This window comes from Leptodactylus fuscus, chromosome 3 (genome assembly GCF_031893055.1).
Source record: "Leptodactylus fuscus isolate aLepFus1 chromosome 3, aLepFus1.hap2, whole genome shotgun sequence".
In the NCBI taxonomy this organism is placed as follows: domain Eukaryota; kingdom Metazoa; phylum Chordata; class Amphibia; order Anura; family Leptodactylidae; genus Leptodactylus; species Leptodactylus fuscus.
In genome coordinates this window covers 118950789-118967943 of record NC_134267.1, presented here as the reverse complement: position 1 = coordinate 118967943, position 17155 = coordinate 118950789, and the positions used below count along the sequence as shown (strand labels likewise).

General features: G+C 40.5%; 1 protein-coding gene across 2 annotated transcripts in view; it reads right to left on the bottom strand.

Annotated features, from left to right (window-relative positions):
• Positions 1-1436: 1436 nt before the first annotated feature.
• The window catches only part of BACH2 (BACH transcriptional regulator 2), a 225611-nt gene continuing 209892 nt past the window's right edge, over positions 1437-17155 (bottom strand). For both annotated transcript variants that reach the window (XM_075268187.1, XM_075268186.1), the window contains 2 exons: positions 4381-4587; positions 1437-2452 (listed from right to left, as the gene is read on the bottom strand). In XM_075268187.1, coding sequence (XP_075124288.1) covers positions 1973-2452; positions 4381-4587 — 687 coding nt within the window. In that variant the 3' untranslated portion in view covers positions 1437-1972. The remainder of the gene's footprint in view (positions 2453-4380; positions 4588-17155) is intronic.

Sequence of the window (17155 nt, the reverse complement as noted above, 5' to 3'; positions counted from 1 at the left end):
AGCCTTAGGCTGATGCTCCAGGTTGAGGAAAAAGCTGCTTTTTTGTTGCAGATTTTGCTGTGGTTTTTTAAGCCATTCCTTTCAAGCCACTCTAGCAAAACCTGGAACAAAAAAAAGCTTTTCAGCAATGTGCGGCCTCACGTTTATAGTCTCTGCTTAGTATAGCTAAATGCCATACTTTATGAATGTGGCACGGTGCCATCTTTTAATACAAGGTTTTCATAAACTATAACACTATGAAATAATTGTGAAAGAAATATTTTAACTATTAATTAAAATATTTAAAAAATTCCAAATAAAGCTATGAAAGTATTTCTACTAACATACTGCAAACTACAAACAAGCAACCTTTTATTAACCAATATGTCAGATTAGTTCTGATATGGTGAAAGTGATTTTGAATAGGGTGCTGATGGGTGGCTATAAGGTATTCAAGCACTGGACTGTATATAGGGAGAACACTACTTATACAAGATAGAAACTGCAGTTGTGTATTTTAATATACTCAATAGCAATTTCATTGTCACGTTAGGTTATAAGCAAAGCAGGGGGAATGGGGCAACCGATACAAATTACCGAGCTTAGCTGACTGAGAGACGGCCACAGCACATATGTGCACTACATGGTCAAAATTTACTTCAATATACAACTGAGCTGCCTTGCGTCACATTTGCATAGCAACAATTCAAACGAACAACAGGTAATTCTAACGCTTTTACGTTTTCGTCTTCCAAATACCAGCAATATAGCATATTCTCATAAGATCCAATATAGATGTTGTTTGTAATTATGTCACTAAGGAAAACACCCAGGAAAGCCAGGATAAGTTTTTTTTTTTTTTTTTTACTAAAAAACAAATGCGAACTACAGAATTTTGTAAAAATGGATGTGTGTTAAAAAAACGTGTTCTGGAATTCCTGCACTGTTAATATGAGGTATGTGATTTTCATTGGTTTGATGGACTGCAGCAAACGCACTTTTGTCAGCATTCCTATTTAGATTTTAAATATGTTTCTCGGACAAGAAAAACACCTAAAGAAATCCAGAGATGGGATCAAACAAAGTTCATCCGTCAGTTTTTAAAGTAACCAGGACTAGGGAAAAATTTAATTTGACACTATATGGTAGATGCAATATTTGGCAAGAAAATGTTCCTACACATCCTAATATCCTGAGTATTTTCTTTTTTTTTCTTTTTTTTGTTATACAAACAAATAATGCATATGTTAAATTTACACACGACAGCGAAACTCAGTGCATGTGGCTAGGAGAAAGTCCGTTTAAGAAAAGAAAACCTACAAAAATACGGCTTGATTGAAATGGAGATTGCGCGCTGCGTGGTGCTGAAAGCTCATGTGTAATAATAAAAAAAAGAAAAAGAATTCCAATACAACGGTTTATAAATAACTAAATGATAGTGTAAGACTGAAAAAAAAAATATATGAAGCAGTCTGTGGCAACAATGACATAAAAAGGAATGTTGGATATTGTGTGAACAGTTGACTTCCAGTTTTAGATTGTGAAAATTGAGGGATGCGTGGACTTTTTGCATATGGATATAGAACCTATATACAGTTCACCTATAAAATCTTGATTAGCTGTCTTTAACGAAAACAAATGAACATTCTGAGGAAATTCCTGAGATAGGTTTTGTGACATGGGTCACTGAGAATATAAGCTGCTGTTGGGTCCTCATGGGTATTAAATCCATCCCTGTTAAGATCTGAAATTAGAATACATTAACAAATATTACAGAACACAAGGAGGACAGTGTTGCCACTGTCTAGTCCCTTGCCTGAGCAAGGTATAGCACCATCCTGAAAGGATCTTCAACTTTCAGAGAGGAGGAAAATACTTATAAAACAGTATTGCTGCTAAGACTGCTGTAGTGTGCACCAATAATGTTTCCTGGAGGCAGTGGCAGCCAAAGGCTGACGGTTGACTTCTGCTTGACCATGCAGCTGTAATATCACTAGGAGAAATCTTTCCTTGGTTGTTCATCCGTTGTACATTTCTCAGTCATCTCCTGACAGAAGTCTACTGTCACTGTTTGGCTGTTCTGTTCCAAACAAGTCTCCCTCTCTGAGTAAATACTAAGCTCAGACCCCTCCACACCTCTTCGTGCTATACAATTCTCTTGCATATTGTTTGAAACCGAGTGGCTGCCAAGTTGTACTTGACCTTGCTCATTGCAGCACTGCATGTTTTCTCCAACATCCTGGGACGTGATAAGTTTTTGCTCTATTCTTGCTGGTAAAGGGTTGAATGCAGCAGCTGTGGGTAGATCCAAAGGCCTCAAAACAGGGCAATACCTGTGTAGAGCTTGGATCTGCTCTGGACTTTGAATATCTCTACATACTTCTTGGGATAGGCAAGAGAAATTATCTAGTAGCTCTCCCATGCAGGCCTTTAGCTGGTTCCTTTCTGTTAATAACTTTTCTTTTTCACATACCTAGAAATAAGAAAATGCATTATAGTTTACTTCAAACATCTTACCACAAAACACACCTTAGGCTAAGGCCCCACGTTGCAAAATGCAACTCTTTTTGTTGAAGATTTTGTTGTGTTTTTTGAGCCAAAGCCAATAATGGCTACAAAAGGAATAGGACATATATAGAAAGTACTTATACTTCTACATTTTGCTCAATCCACTCCTGGCTTTAAGTAAAAAAAAAAACTGTAACAAAAAAAAGCGTTTCCACAATGTGGGGCCTTAACCTTAGGCTCTTTTCTTATGTCATCTGTGAATATACATTGTCCATATGCCAGGGATATCATACCTCTTAAAGGAGTTTTCTGGGCTTTTCAATTGATGACCTATCCTTTAGATTAGGTCATCAACTGAAGATCAGCAGGTATCTGAGAACCCAGATCCCCGAGTATCAGCTGTGTGAAGTGTCAGCGACGTTCTACTACTTATGAATTTCATGTAAGTTTTGGTCTCCTTGATATTTTACCAGTTTCATGCACTAGAAATCACTCATGATTTTTATTTTATAGGCATAGTTTGTCCATGCAGGTGGCTGTGCCTATTACTGCAGCTTTTTTTGGCCATAGAACTACAGGAGCGTACTGCGCATGCTCGCAATAGCTGCCACAAAAAATGGCTGCCTGCATGTGAAGTCAGCTCTGCCTGAGGCCCGCTGGCAGAGCCGACTTGCGCATGCGTTGAATTTTGACCCACCGCACGCCAGAAAAAGAAGGTGAAGAGTTCTCTCACAGCATTGGGGACACCTCCAGTGCTGTTTGAGCGCTGGGGCCCGCCCCCAGTGCTGTGAGAGAGCGCTTTGCATACTGACAAAAAAACTATTTCAGGCTAATGGCGGCACAGAGAAGACAACAAAAGGTAAAAAAAAGGCATCTGAGTGACAGGATCCCTTTAAGACAGATTCTGCCTCAAAAACATGCCTGCACAATACTTACCCTTACTGTAATGAGTCGGGTTTCAGCTGATATACACACACACACACACACACACACACACACACACACACACGACATCAGCACTGTAAAGTGTCCACCTACCACTGTCTATTGGCTGAGAGGCTATCAGCTGATGTCAGGTGGTGATAGAACTTCACAGTCTGAATCACACATGTATTTTCTACTCAAACATATGAAGGTGGCTATTTAAAGGGGTTGGCCACTTTCATACCAATATTGACAAAAAAAATGTACAATAAAAAGATATACAATTTTCCAATATACTTCCTGTATCAATTCCTCACAGTTTTCTAGATCTCTGCTTGCTGTCATTCATTCTGTTACTTCTAGTGGATAAAAGTCTGACCAGGGTCATGTGATTTACGGTCCATGGTCATGTGATGAGCACACAGGTGTCGCTCGTTATAATAGCACAATAATCAGACATCTGCCTGGTAATCAGCTGATTCACCTGTGTGCTCATCACATGATCATGGACTGTAAATCACATGACCATGGTCAGACTTTTATCCACTAGAAGTAACAGAATGAATGACAGCAAGCAGAGATCTAGAAAACCGTGAGGAACTGATACAGAAAGTATATTGGGAAATTGTATATCTTTTTATTGTACATTTGTTTGTCAATATTGGCCTGACAGTGGCCAACCCCTTTAAGTTCATCCTAGACAAACTGACATTTGTTTGTTTTCCATAAAAACCATACAATTCTGAATATACTGGTCAAACCTGATTCATGACAAATTGGTTTGTCCATCTCTATTTCTAATTGGACAAATCCTTGAGTCAAAAGGATTTTTTTTTTTTTTTCAAATTTTCAATAACTACATCTAGGAATAATTGCTCAGATCATTCTCAAGATGCTTACACTACTAATGAGTTGACAATATGAACCAAGTTTTTTTTCTTATTCCACAGTGACTTATGGAGCACTCACCAACTTATGTATTTCACATTCTAAATTCTGTATACAGTCGAGTTTCCTCTTGCGACAGCGCTGTGCAGCTATTCTGTTTTTGCTTCGCCGCCTAACGTCATGAATGAATTCCAACTGTTCTGAGGTCAGCTTGTGCATTTTTATCATCATCTGGAAATCATTGCGTGGAAGATCTGTGATTTGATCAATTGGAAAGGGCAACTTAACCTACAGGACAGAAGAAAATATAATCAAACAAAATTAGTAGAAATCTGGTACATCCAAGATAAGCAAACAATCGCATATATCTTTACCTAGTTTATCATAGTAAAGGCTGCCACAACCAAAACTATCTATAATACAGCATGTGTATAACTGCAACACTAAGTATATGAAAAATTCTCCATTCATAACCCTACATGATAAAGGCAAGACTTAACCAGGACAGTAGGGAAGTAGACATACATTAAGACAACAGATCCCACACTCAGCAAATGTACTTCTCGTCTACTAAAGCCAATGCACATAGTTATTTTGGAACATATTGCCATTGTGATAACAGCTCTATTTTTCACACATAAACCAACATGATTCCCTTTACCTGGCTGTGTGTGGTAGCTGTATAAATCTCTTTGCATATCTCCTCCTAGTGGTGGCTATAAGTGCTATGACTACAGACCCCACAGAAGTCTGGACTGCTTATATGGAGGTATGCCACTCATCTTGAGAGATATGCCACAATCTGTCAATGATCTGGTACCAAAGGCTACCAACAGACTGACAATACTCATGAATATTCTACTCCATGGAATTTCAGGGACAATAAACTCTTTATGCATTTTACTACATGAAACAATGAAACTGGGCAATGATATGTAAAATCAAACATTTCTTATATTAAGCAAGGAAGTGTTCTCTTTAAAGGGGTTGTCTAGGCAGAAATGGCTGTTTAAATCTGCTGGGGGCAGTGAAAAAAAAAAAAGCATTATCACCTGTCCCCATTGCTCTGGTGTTGCCCCGCGCCTCCTGGTTCTTCAGCTCTCCCGGGTCTCTTCCAGTGTTGTGCAGAAGCCACTGACTGCTGAAGCCAATCAGCGGCCTCAGGAACAGAACCCGTGAAGTCACAGGTAGTAACATTCAGGCCCTTTGTTGACTGGCCTCAGCACAACGTCGGAAGACGCCACCGGAGCAGATGAAATGGGAGGCATGGGAGGACACCAGAGCAACGGGGACAGGAGAGTAAGCATTTTTTTTCCCCTGCCCCCAGCTTATTTAAACTTTAAAAGGGTTGTCCATTTTTGCCTGGACAATCCCTTTAAGACAAAAGGCCTGTAGATAAACAATACCCAATTAGATGTAAAATTATTCTTGTCTGGCTCCTTGTTACTGAGGTTATATATTACACAGGATAGCAGCTGTATATTCTCCTACATAACTCTGAAAACAAAAATGTGCTTACTGGACTATGTAGAGTTTACAGAAGGAAAGGATTGTGTGTATTTAGAGACCTAGTAGTATACAGTAGGTTTACTGATGACTTTAGAGCAGATGATGGACAAGTGGAAACCATCAGGGCTAGGGTTGAGCGATCGTGTTCGGAAAAGATCGGATTCCGATTGGCGATCGAGAAAATTTCCGGAAAAAAAAAATTCCGAACACTATCTTTTTAGGTGGGATCGAGATCGGTACTATTTCCCACAATGCTTTGCTTAGTCTTCAGACTGAGTATATAGTGTATACTCAGTGTGAAGGCTCCACTGTGGTTCCATAGGAATGAATGGAAGCAGCCGGCACACAGCCTTAACCCCCTGCGCGCTGACTGCCTCCATTCATTCTAATGGGAGACTAAACTAACATCTCTAGTAGCTACTTACCTGCAGAAATGGCTGCTCCGGTGCCCAGTGTTCTCCTTCTTCTTCGCCTCGCTGCCGCTCCATGCTGCTCTTCTTCGCCTCGCTGCCGCCGCCTCCCAGGTTAGTGTTTAAAGAGCTAAGAAGGCGGGGCTTGTGGCTTAGGAGAGTGTGGGCGGGTACAGGGCGGGGAGACGTGACGTCTCCCCTCCCAGTACCCACCCACACTCTCCTAATCTGGGAGGCGGGGGCAGCGAGACAAGAAGAGCAGTGTGGAGCGGCAGCGAGGCGAACAAGAACACCAGAGCAGCCATCTCTGCAGGTAAGTGGACACCAGGGGGGACTAAGTAGCCAGAGGATTAAAAAAAAATCCTCTGGCTACTTAGTGATTCACTACACAGCGTGGAGGATTCTAACAATTAAAGCGTTCAATTGTTAGATTCCATGCTGTATAGTGAATAGGATTGCTTTTAAAATCCGATCTCCGATTAATAAAAAAAATCCCATTGACTTGCATTGGGATCGGAATTGGGATCGAGATCGGGTTCGAATGAAAAATGATCGGAAATCCGATTTTAAAATCGATCCTGAAAAGTCAAGATCGGCTCAACCCCAATCAGGACTGTTACATATGGATGGTCTCTCACATAAAACAGTATAGATTATTTTATGTTAGATGGATAAAGAAATTCTGACCATCTGCCATGCAATAAGTAACTCAAATCTAAAAAAATATTTACACCTGTGTTTTTATATCTTGCAGCTCAAGAGTTAAGAGACAAGTAAAAATCTAAGAGATGTGTGTGGGAAGAGACTGACACCTGTCAAAGACTAATTACCTTGTAATGTTAAAAGAAAATTTTTGTCTCAAGCAAAAAAGTTACAAAAGAACATTCAGAGTAACATGTTTAGAAAACCAAATTTTATTTTAAGCTTTAACCATTGAAATCGAGCTTATTAACCTCCAACATTTAACGTAAAATTGGAAAAACCTTTGTGAAAATGTCACTTGCTGTTAATTGTAGATTATGAAAATAAAGGGACACTGGAATTTTTTTTAGACTGATTATATTGTCTAAAAGACCATCTCTTCAACAGTAATAGTTGTCCACTCACAGTGGATTTCCTTATCCTACATTTCATCCTTTTCTATTAGGCCAAAGATTGGTCGCAGAAGTCATGAGCCTCAGCACAAGACAGGGCAACTTTCTCTATTTTTGGGCCTATATTACAATTGCATGGCTGTTCAGTAATCTATTTGTAGCATAGTGTTACCTGATTCTCTTACTTATGATTTTTATATTTCCACAGGAGATGGGGGGGGGGGGGGTAGAGGAGGGAGACATTTCAGTTTATCAGAAAAGCTAGAATCACATTCATCAAAGTCTTGTTCCCTATTCTTCTACCATACCTCGTCAGTCAAAATTTCTCCCTGTTCCTCCACTACTTATCACATAATCTGCTCCCTATGCTCCTCTCTCACATACTGCCCATTGGTCCACTCCTCTTACATTTAGGTCAGCATGTGTCCATTTCATTTCTCCATTTCTGTTGTGGAAGTTACTATTTGCTCTGCAGGGTTGTGCAGTGATAGGGACTGGTACCATAGTACAGGTACTAGGCATGGGGGACAGAATCAGCGATAATTGATGTTCATTTTTTATTTCTTTTAATGTAGGGGTATATAGGTAACACTTGTAATAAACCTTAGTGACTGATTTTACTTCTTTCTATTGAAAGGCTCAAAGTCTACCTCCTGCTCTAAGCAACTCATAAATGAATGGAGCTCTACGGAGGGGAGGGGTAGGATTCTCCTGCCTGCTGGTTATTTGGTGTATTGACTCATTCTGTGCACTCCTAGCACACCTCAAAAAATGGTGGAATACAAACATGTGTACAAATTCTGAAAACAAAGGAATGAAGAAAGGGTATTTTGTGTACACTAAAATGTAACTTTTAATAGTATGTTTTAAAAGTACTAATAAACATTATCATTGGGAAACATCATTTATAGCTAAGCACATACATGCATTGCCTTTAGAAAGGCTATTCCACACATAGCTTTTGTATGTAAATCGCCTCATTAGTTTTTGAATAAGTCCGTTTTTATTCATATGCTAATTAGCTTCTCCATGCACCTGTAAGTGTCTGTGATCACCAACTGCTCTATGTGTATAGCAGAGATGAGTCATCAGCACAGCAGCCTCTGCTGTACATACAATTAGAGAATAGCAGAGAGGGTGCACAAAGACACTTCTGGGGTGCACTGAGAAGCTAATTATCATATGAATAAAAACGTACTTATTTAAAATCTACTGAGGCAATTTACATACAAAACCTATGCGTGGAATAGCCATTCTAAAGGCTATGCAAGGATGTGCTTAGCTAAAAATGACATTTCCCAATTATAGAGTCCCTTTAAATAAAAATACGTTCCAATAAACAATTGTGGTGAATGTATGTGTACATAATAGCTCAGAGGGAAAATAAATAAATAAATTTATATCCATTCAGGAGTGGATGTAAAACGTTTTGATGTTGTTGCCTTACATACACCCCATATAAAATTAGAGCTTGCTGATAATGTAGCTTGAATACAAGGCCAATTATATTCTAGTGGGCAACAAAAAGTCTGCCAGTAAATAATCTCGCCCCACTACTGAATTAGGGCCAATATTGATATTTTAGTCCCTAAGAGGGGTAACAAAAAACACTCTTAGGGTGCATTCACACTGAGTAAACGCTAGCTTATTCTGAACGTAAAACACGTTCAGAATAAGCGGCGTCTAAAGCAGCTCCATTCATTTCTATGGGAGCGGGGATACGAGCGCTCCCCATAGAAATGAATGGGCTGCTTCTTTCACTCCGTGCAGTCCCATTGAAGTGAATGGGGAGTGCCGGCGTATACGGCAAGCTCTGCTCATGCCGGAGCGTACACGCCGGCACTCCCCATTCACTTCAATGGGACTGCACGGAGTGAAAGAAGCAGCCCATTCATTTCTATGGGGAGCGCTTGTATCCCCGCTCCCATAGAAATGAATGGAGCTGCTTTAGACGCCGCTTATTCTGAACGTGTTTTACGTTCAGAATAAGCTAGCGTTTACTCAGTGTGAATTCACCCTTATACCATACACTACCAGTCATTCATCCAGTTACTAGCGCTAGGCGATCAAGACCTGGAATCAGGGTTGTAACGCTCGGTAATTAGGGGCTATTGAGCCTAAGGCCATAGCCACTCAAGAGCTGCACACACTAACTCTCCATTGTATTCTAACTGAGGAGCATACACCAATACGCACACACCATTGTAAAGTAGTGACACTGAGTGCCACCTATTAGCCTCAAAGCCGGTTTGGCTGATGCGTTTCTACTAGCCCTACTGGCTAGCTCATCAGAGGCAATAATTCTCCAGTTGCTGGATCAAAACGTATAGTAGTAGTAGCGCATGGTGGGCCAGAACGTCTAGCCGCAAGTAGCGCTGGATGGAGCTGGATATTTAAATCCAAAGCCCCGCCCTAACATGCACGTCACTGAAGGGTGCGCTCAATGATGGCAGAGCACAGCCCGCAACAACTCAACCGCGTCCCGCTCCTAGCAAACCCTCCAAAAGTGACCCCATTTTAGAAACTACACTCCTTACAGAATTTATCAAGGGTATGGTGAGCATTTTGATCTCACAGCCATTTCACAGTTCTTATTAACATTGGGAAATGAAAATGAAAAATAAAAAGTCAAATTGACCCCTTATGAAAATGAAAAATTACTTGTCCAATAAACTGTTTATTTAGCCCCAAATTTTTCATTTTCACAAGGTATTAACCGGTTAAGGACCAGGCCCAAAAGTATGTTAAAGACCAGGCCTTTTTTTTCAAAACTGACATGTGTCATTTTAATTTAAATAACTTTGAGACGGTTTAACTTACACAAGTGGTTTTGAGACTGTTTTTTCGTAACACATTATACTTCATGTTAGTGGTAAATATTAATCAATATTTTTATATTTATTTATAAAAAAACTAGGAAATTTGATGGAAATTTGGAAAAAATTGCAATTTTCAAAATGTGAAATTCTCTGCTTTTCAGGCAGATAGTCATACCACCCAAATACATGAATAAATATTATCTCCCATATCTCTGCTTTATATCGGCATCATCTTTTGATTGTCTTTTAATTTATTTTGGACGTTACAAGGCTTACAAGTGTAACAACGATTTTCTAGATTTGCAAGAAAATTCCCCAAACCAATTTTTTAGGGACCGCTTCAGTTCTGTAAGGAATTATAAAGGCCTGTATAATAGAAACCCCCATAAATCACCCCATTTTCAAAACTACACCCCTCAAATTATTCAAAACAGCATTTGGGATGTTTGTTAACCCTTTAAGTTTTTCATAAGAATAAAAATAATATGGAAGTGAAATTTAGACATTTCATTTTTTTTCATTAATACATTCATTTAGACCTAAAATTAACACATTCACAAAGGGTTAAAGGAGAAAATGCATCTCACATTTTGTTATGCAATTTCTCCCGTGCACAGAAATACCCCACATGTGGGCGTAAACTGATTTTTGGGCACACAGCAGTGCATGGAAGGGAAGGAGCGACACTGGGTGTGTGAACAGCAGATTTTGCTGGAATAATTTTCAGGCACCATGCCTCATTTGCAGAGCCCCTAGAGTACCAAAACAATGGAAACCCTCCAAAAGTGACCCCATTTTAGAATCTACACCCCTCACAGAATTCATCAAGGGGTATAGTCAGCATTTTAACCCTACAGTTGTTTCACAGATTTTACTAACATTGGGATGTGTAAATGAAAAATTACTAAAATGCCACTTTATCCCCAAAGTTTTAATTTTCACAAGGGGATAAAGGAGTAAAAGCCCCCCACAGTTTGTTAAACAATTTCTCCTGAACACGGCAATACCCCATATGTGGCCATATTCTGCTGTATGGGAACATGGCGGGGCTCAAAATGGAAGGAGCGCTATTTGGCTTTTGGATGGCAGATTTTGCTGGAATAATTTTAGGTGCCATGTCTCATTTGCAGAGCCCCTAGAGTACCAATACAGTGGAAACCCCCTAAAAGTGACCCCATTTTGGAACCTACACCCCCCACAGAACATATGAAAGGGTATAGTGAGCATTTTGACCCTACAGCTGTTTCACAGATTTTATTAACATTGGGGCATGAAAATGAAAAATTACTTTTTTTCCAATAAACTGTCAATTTAGCCCCAAATTTTTTATTTTCACAAGAGGATAAAGGGGAAAAAGCTCCATAAAGTTTGTTAAACAATTTCTCCTGAACACAGAAATGCCCCATATGTGGTAATAATCTACTGTATGGGTACATGGTGGTGCTCAGAATGGAAAGAGCGCTATTTGGCTTTTGAAGGACAGATTTTGCTGGAATATTTTTCAAGTCCCATGTCGCATTTGCAGAGCCCCTAAAGTATCAATATAGTGGAAACCCCCTAAAAGTGACCCCATTTTGGAAACTACACCACTCATAGAATTTATCTAGGGGTATAGTGAGCATTTTGGCCTCACTGCTGTTTCACAGATTTTATTAACATTGGGACGTAAAAATGAAAAATTACTTTTTTTCCCAATGAATCGTCCATTTAGCGCCATATTTTTAATTTTGCAAGTAGTTAAAGAATTAAAAGCCCCCCACAGTTTGTTACAAAATTTCTCCTGAACACGGCAATACCCCATATGTGGCCATAATCTGCTGTATGGGTACATGGTGGGGCTCAGAATGGAAAGAGAGCTATTTGGATTTTGGAGGGCAGATGTGGCTGGAATAGTTTTCAGGAGCCATGTCACATTTGCTGAGCCCCTAAAGTATCAATACAATGGAAACCCCTCAAAAGTGACCCCATTTTATAAACTACACCTGTCAAGGAATGAATCAAGGGGTATTATCATTTTGTGCCTAAAATGCTTCCAAAAAATTTATGTCCAAAATGAAAATTGAAATTTTGAAAGAAATATGCCATTTCGGTGCTCAATACGTTGCACCCACTTTGTGTTGTCAGAGACCTGCACTCCTAAAACTATTAAGGGGCCATCCCGAGGGGCAAAAAAATATATATGTGGGTGTAAACTGCTACTTGGGCACACAGCAGGGCTCAGAAGGGAAGGAGCACTGCGCTTTTTAGCTTTTGGGGTACAGATTTAGAGGGACTTTCTGGGGGCCATGTTCCTTTTGGAGAGACCTGGAGGTAACTGTAAACCCCATTTTGTAGGGGCAAGTTTAGGGTCTCTACAAAAGTGTCATGGCATCCAAAAACCAAACCATCTGTGCTCCAAAAACCCAATAACCCTTCTGTGTCCGTCTGTTCCCTAATATCAGTTTATAACCACATATGACATTACGTACGTTATCCCGGGTACACCAGTGTCATACACGTGCCCTAATATCAGTTTATACCCACATATGACATTACGTCCGTTATCCCGGGTACACCAGTGTCATACATGTGGCATAAACTGTAGTTTGGGCACACAGCAGGGCGCAGAAGGGAAGGAGCGCTATTTTGGTTTCTGGAGCACAGTTTGGTTTTTGGACGTCACTTTTGCAAAGCCCCTGAATTGTCAATAAAGTGGAATCCGCAGACATGTCACCCCATTTTGGACACGAGCCCACTGATGGGATTTATCAAATGGAGTAGCGAGCATTTTTCACCCTTGAGTGTTGCACTTAGTTTCCAGAAATGAAATCACAACTGAAAATGAGAAGTTAAAAATGAAAAATTTCCAGAGATTCGCCATTTCAGTACCCGATATGTTGTGCCCAACTTATGTCAGCAGAGACACTCCAAAAACTGGTAAGCGGGTATCCCGGGCACAACAGCTTTTAGAGCGTTCATCTCTGATACAAGTCGGGCACTACATATTACGCACAGAAATGACGTATTCCTGGAAAAATGGTCATTTTCACCTCTCACAATCAGCTTCGTATTCATTTATGGATAATAAGTTATAGCAACACTTGGGGGTTAAAAATGCTCTCTGTACCCCTGGAGAAATCCTTCAGGGGTGTAGTTTCCAAAATAAGGTCTCATATCAGGGGATTCCACTTTACTGGCGTTTCAGCTCTACAAAAGTGTCATGGCATCCAAAAACCAAACCGTCTGCGCTCCAAAAACCCAATAACCCTTCTTCCCTTCTGTGTCCGGCTGTGCCCTAATATCAGTTTATTCCCACATATGACATTACGTCCATTATCCCGGGTACACCAGTGTCATACATGTGTCATACATGTGGCATAAACTGCAGTTTGGGCGCACAGCAGGGCGCAGAAGGGAAGGAGCGCGATGAGGCTTTTGGAGTACAGATTCAGATGTTTGGTATCTGGACGCCATGTCATGTTTGTAGAGCCTGTAAGGTACCAGAAAAGTGGATTCCCCTAAGGAGTGACCCCATTTTGAAAACTGCACCCCTCAAAGAATTTATCAGGCAATGTAGTGAGTATTAGTATCCCGGACGTGACTGCACAGCGGATGGCGAAGAGGGAATATGTAAGCTGTGCGGAGGACATTGCAGACACCAAATTCCCTACTATGTCCCAGTAGCTCCTATGATTGGGGGAGTCACTCTGGGGTCATTTTGGGGGTCACTTCTGGTGTCTTTCCCTTGTAAGCTGTAAATCTGGGGTGTCTCCTGAAGTACACTGACACAGCTTATACATTCCCTTCCTGACGCCGCCAGTTGTATTCTAATAATTTGGCGATTTTGGGGTTTTTTGTCTTCACATTGGTAGATGCTATATTTTCTTTATTCTTTTGGTGACGCGGCCATATAAGGGCTTGTTGTTTGCGGGATGTGATGTATTTTGTAATGACACCATTTTTGGGTGCCTACAACATACAGAATACATTTTATTAACTCTTTCTTGCTGGATTTAAAAAAAAAAAAAAATCAATCCTGGCATGGAGTTGTACCCTTTAAATTTTGCGCCATGCAGCATACAGTATAAGTAACATGTTCTCTTTATTCTGCGGGTCGGTACGGTTACGGCGATACCTCATTTATAGTATTTTTTTATGCGATACTAGTTCTGCAGAACAAAAAACACATTTGGGGACATAAATCAGTGATTTTTGCATCGCCATATTCTGAGAGGCGTAACATTTTTATTTTTCGGTTGACAGTGTTGGTTGAGGGCTTATTTTTTGCAGGACAACCTGCGCTTTTTATTGGTACTGTTGTGGGGTGCATATGATTTTTTTTATCACTTTTTATAGCATATTTTGTAAGGTGATATGGTGAAAAATCATTACTTCCGGCGAGTTTTTTCCGTTTTTTTTTTTCAGATGTACACCGTATACATTAAATATTATTTCAGTTTTATTGTACAGGTTGTTACGGACGCGGCGATACCAAATATGCATTGTTTTTATTAATTTTTAGTACTTTTTTATATAGTTCATTTTGTATAGAGAAAAAGGGATTTTTGGGCTTTATAACTTTATTACTTTTTTCATACACTTTATTTTTTTTTTTAACTTTTTTTTTTTTTTTTTTTTTTACTTTTTCATGTGTCCCTTTAGGACACTTCAATCAGTTGATGCTTTGATGACAGCATCAACTGATTCTGTATAGTAGCTTGCAGGACACGAGCAGGACACAAGCCTGCTCGTGTCCTGCAAGCTGCAGAGGAAGTGAGACACATCGCTCACTTCCTCCATCGGTCGGCAGGATCAACCAGGTATGTGGGGGCTCCGGTAGTCTGGGGTCACTGGCCAGACCCCAGACTACCTTTTACTGACATCGGCACCCCCCGATCTCGCGGGGGGTGCCGATCACATTCAATTGCCGGCGGATCCTTTTCGATCGCGCCGTGATGTTTCATGGCACGATCGAAAGGGTTAAAACGTTCAGTCGGAACTGAGTCCGACTGAACGTTGTTGAGGGGGTGGTTAGGTGTTAGTAATACCTAAACCCCTGCCCTCCCCCCGCCCCACCCCCTGCCTAATGAGTCTCTGAAGACCGGCCGTAAATTTACAAATCGGCAGGTCTTAGAGACCAGGACTGCTGGCTGTAAATTTACGGCCAGCGGTCCTTAATCGGTTAAAGGAGAAAAAGTACCCTATATTTTGATATACAATGTCTCCTGAATATGGCAATACCCCATATGTGGTCATAAACTTCTGTATAGGTACATGGAGGGGTTTGGAATGGGAAAGGCTTTTGGAGGGCAGATTTTTCTGGAATAGTTTTCAGGTGCCATGTCAGTCTCTGCAAAGAAGACATGGTGTCCAAAAACCAAACTATTTCAAGAGGACCTTTCACATCCTCATAGATGTGCGGTATTATACATTGCTAGAATGAATTCAGCGCACTCGCTTTCATGGTATGAGCCCCAATGTTGGAGATATTGGTGGCGTTACAGAGTTTGTCCAGGTTATGGACAAGTACTGTCCGAGAAAGGGGGAGTTCCTCACCGCTCAGCGTGAGGAAAAAATGTTCATCACACACCCGCAGAGGTGAAGAATAGCTCCCAACCGACCCAGATCCGGCAAAACAGTACTGATTTTACACTGCTGTCCAACCGTCCTGGATAGCTTACAGTTTGTCCCATTATGCCCCTGAAGTGTTTTAATGTTAACAAACTTTGCTAGGGTAGGCTAAAGGCTAAACGGCAGATGCTAAATCCTAGTGGGCTAAAGGACCTTTGATGACGTCATGACCATGTGATCAGACTCTTGTGTGGGCGCAGCTATTTTGGATAATACAGGACAGTGTGGCATTACACAGAGAGAGTAAGCTGGGAACAGAGACTGAAGGAAGGTAAGGAGGAGAGAAGAGAACACGTGTGAGCAAGAGGGGGGAACTGGGGGCAGATGTAGGGGGCAGGTTAACTGGGGGCAGATGTAGGGGGCAGGTTAACTGGGGGCAGATGAACGGGAACTGAAACCACCCCCTGATGAAAACTAGCGCCGAAACGCGCGTCGTGTGGCCGGGTTGGCACCTTTCCCACATGTCTCTCCTACACTCTCATACAGCATGGGTGAGTAACTTTGGATGTGCAACTTTTTTCAGTGCATATATTGCCAATACAAACTATGTGAGTCTATCCATTTAATCTCCCTGGTGTGTTGTTATAGCAATTTAATATACAGGATATAATTCTTAGGTGTATATAGCCACATTACTATATGGCTGGTTACTGAAATTTTAGTGATGTGAGTGTATACAATAGTAGCACTTTCTTTGCCTTTATAATAATTCCTATATGTCCCTATTCACACCATACTCTTGCTAGCACAGTTTTTGCATGTTGGGTCCAATTCATGGAGATTTAAATTACCACCTGGTTCACATATAGATCTACATTGCCACCTTGTGGCGCTTTGTATGTAGTATATTCCCATTACATTGTGTTCTGGCGAGTTACGTGTGGGTTTATTTTGTATACTCTGCTTTTCCATTTGTGAAATAGTTTCTGTACATTCAATATACTCTTTATGCCAATCATGGCCCATCGGGATAGTGTGTTTTTCCTGTATTTGTTTGTCTGTTTTTTAACATTAATGTAATAATTTATTTTATATTTTTGTACATTTTGAGTGGTATGCTTATCTCAAAAGCTGGTTTCCAGTTTTTTTTTGCGCAACTAAACTGAAAGCAGATGAAGGGGGCAATACAACTGGGGACAAATGAAAGGGGACATTAAAATGGTGGCAGATGAAGGGGGGACATTAAGTGGGTGGAGCCAAATTTGCTGCAGTGCCCTCTTTCTGTCTTTTGAAAGTTGGGAGGTATGGTGAAGCATTTACCAAATAACTGTATATCTGTTTTATACCATCCAGAAAAATGGTACCTGGTATCATAAGAATACTCAGATTCTTTTCTCGGTGGTATAAAACTGAAGACACCCTGGTAAATGCTTTACCTCTGCATATTCACAATACAACTGTGTTCGGACTTTTC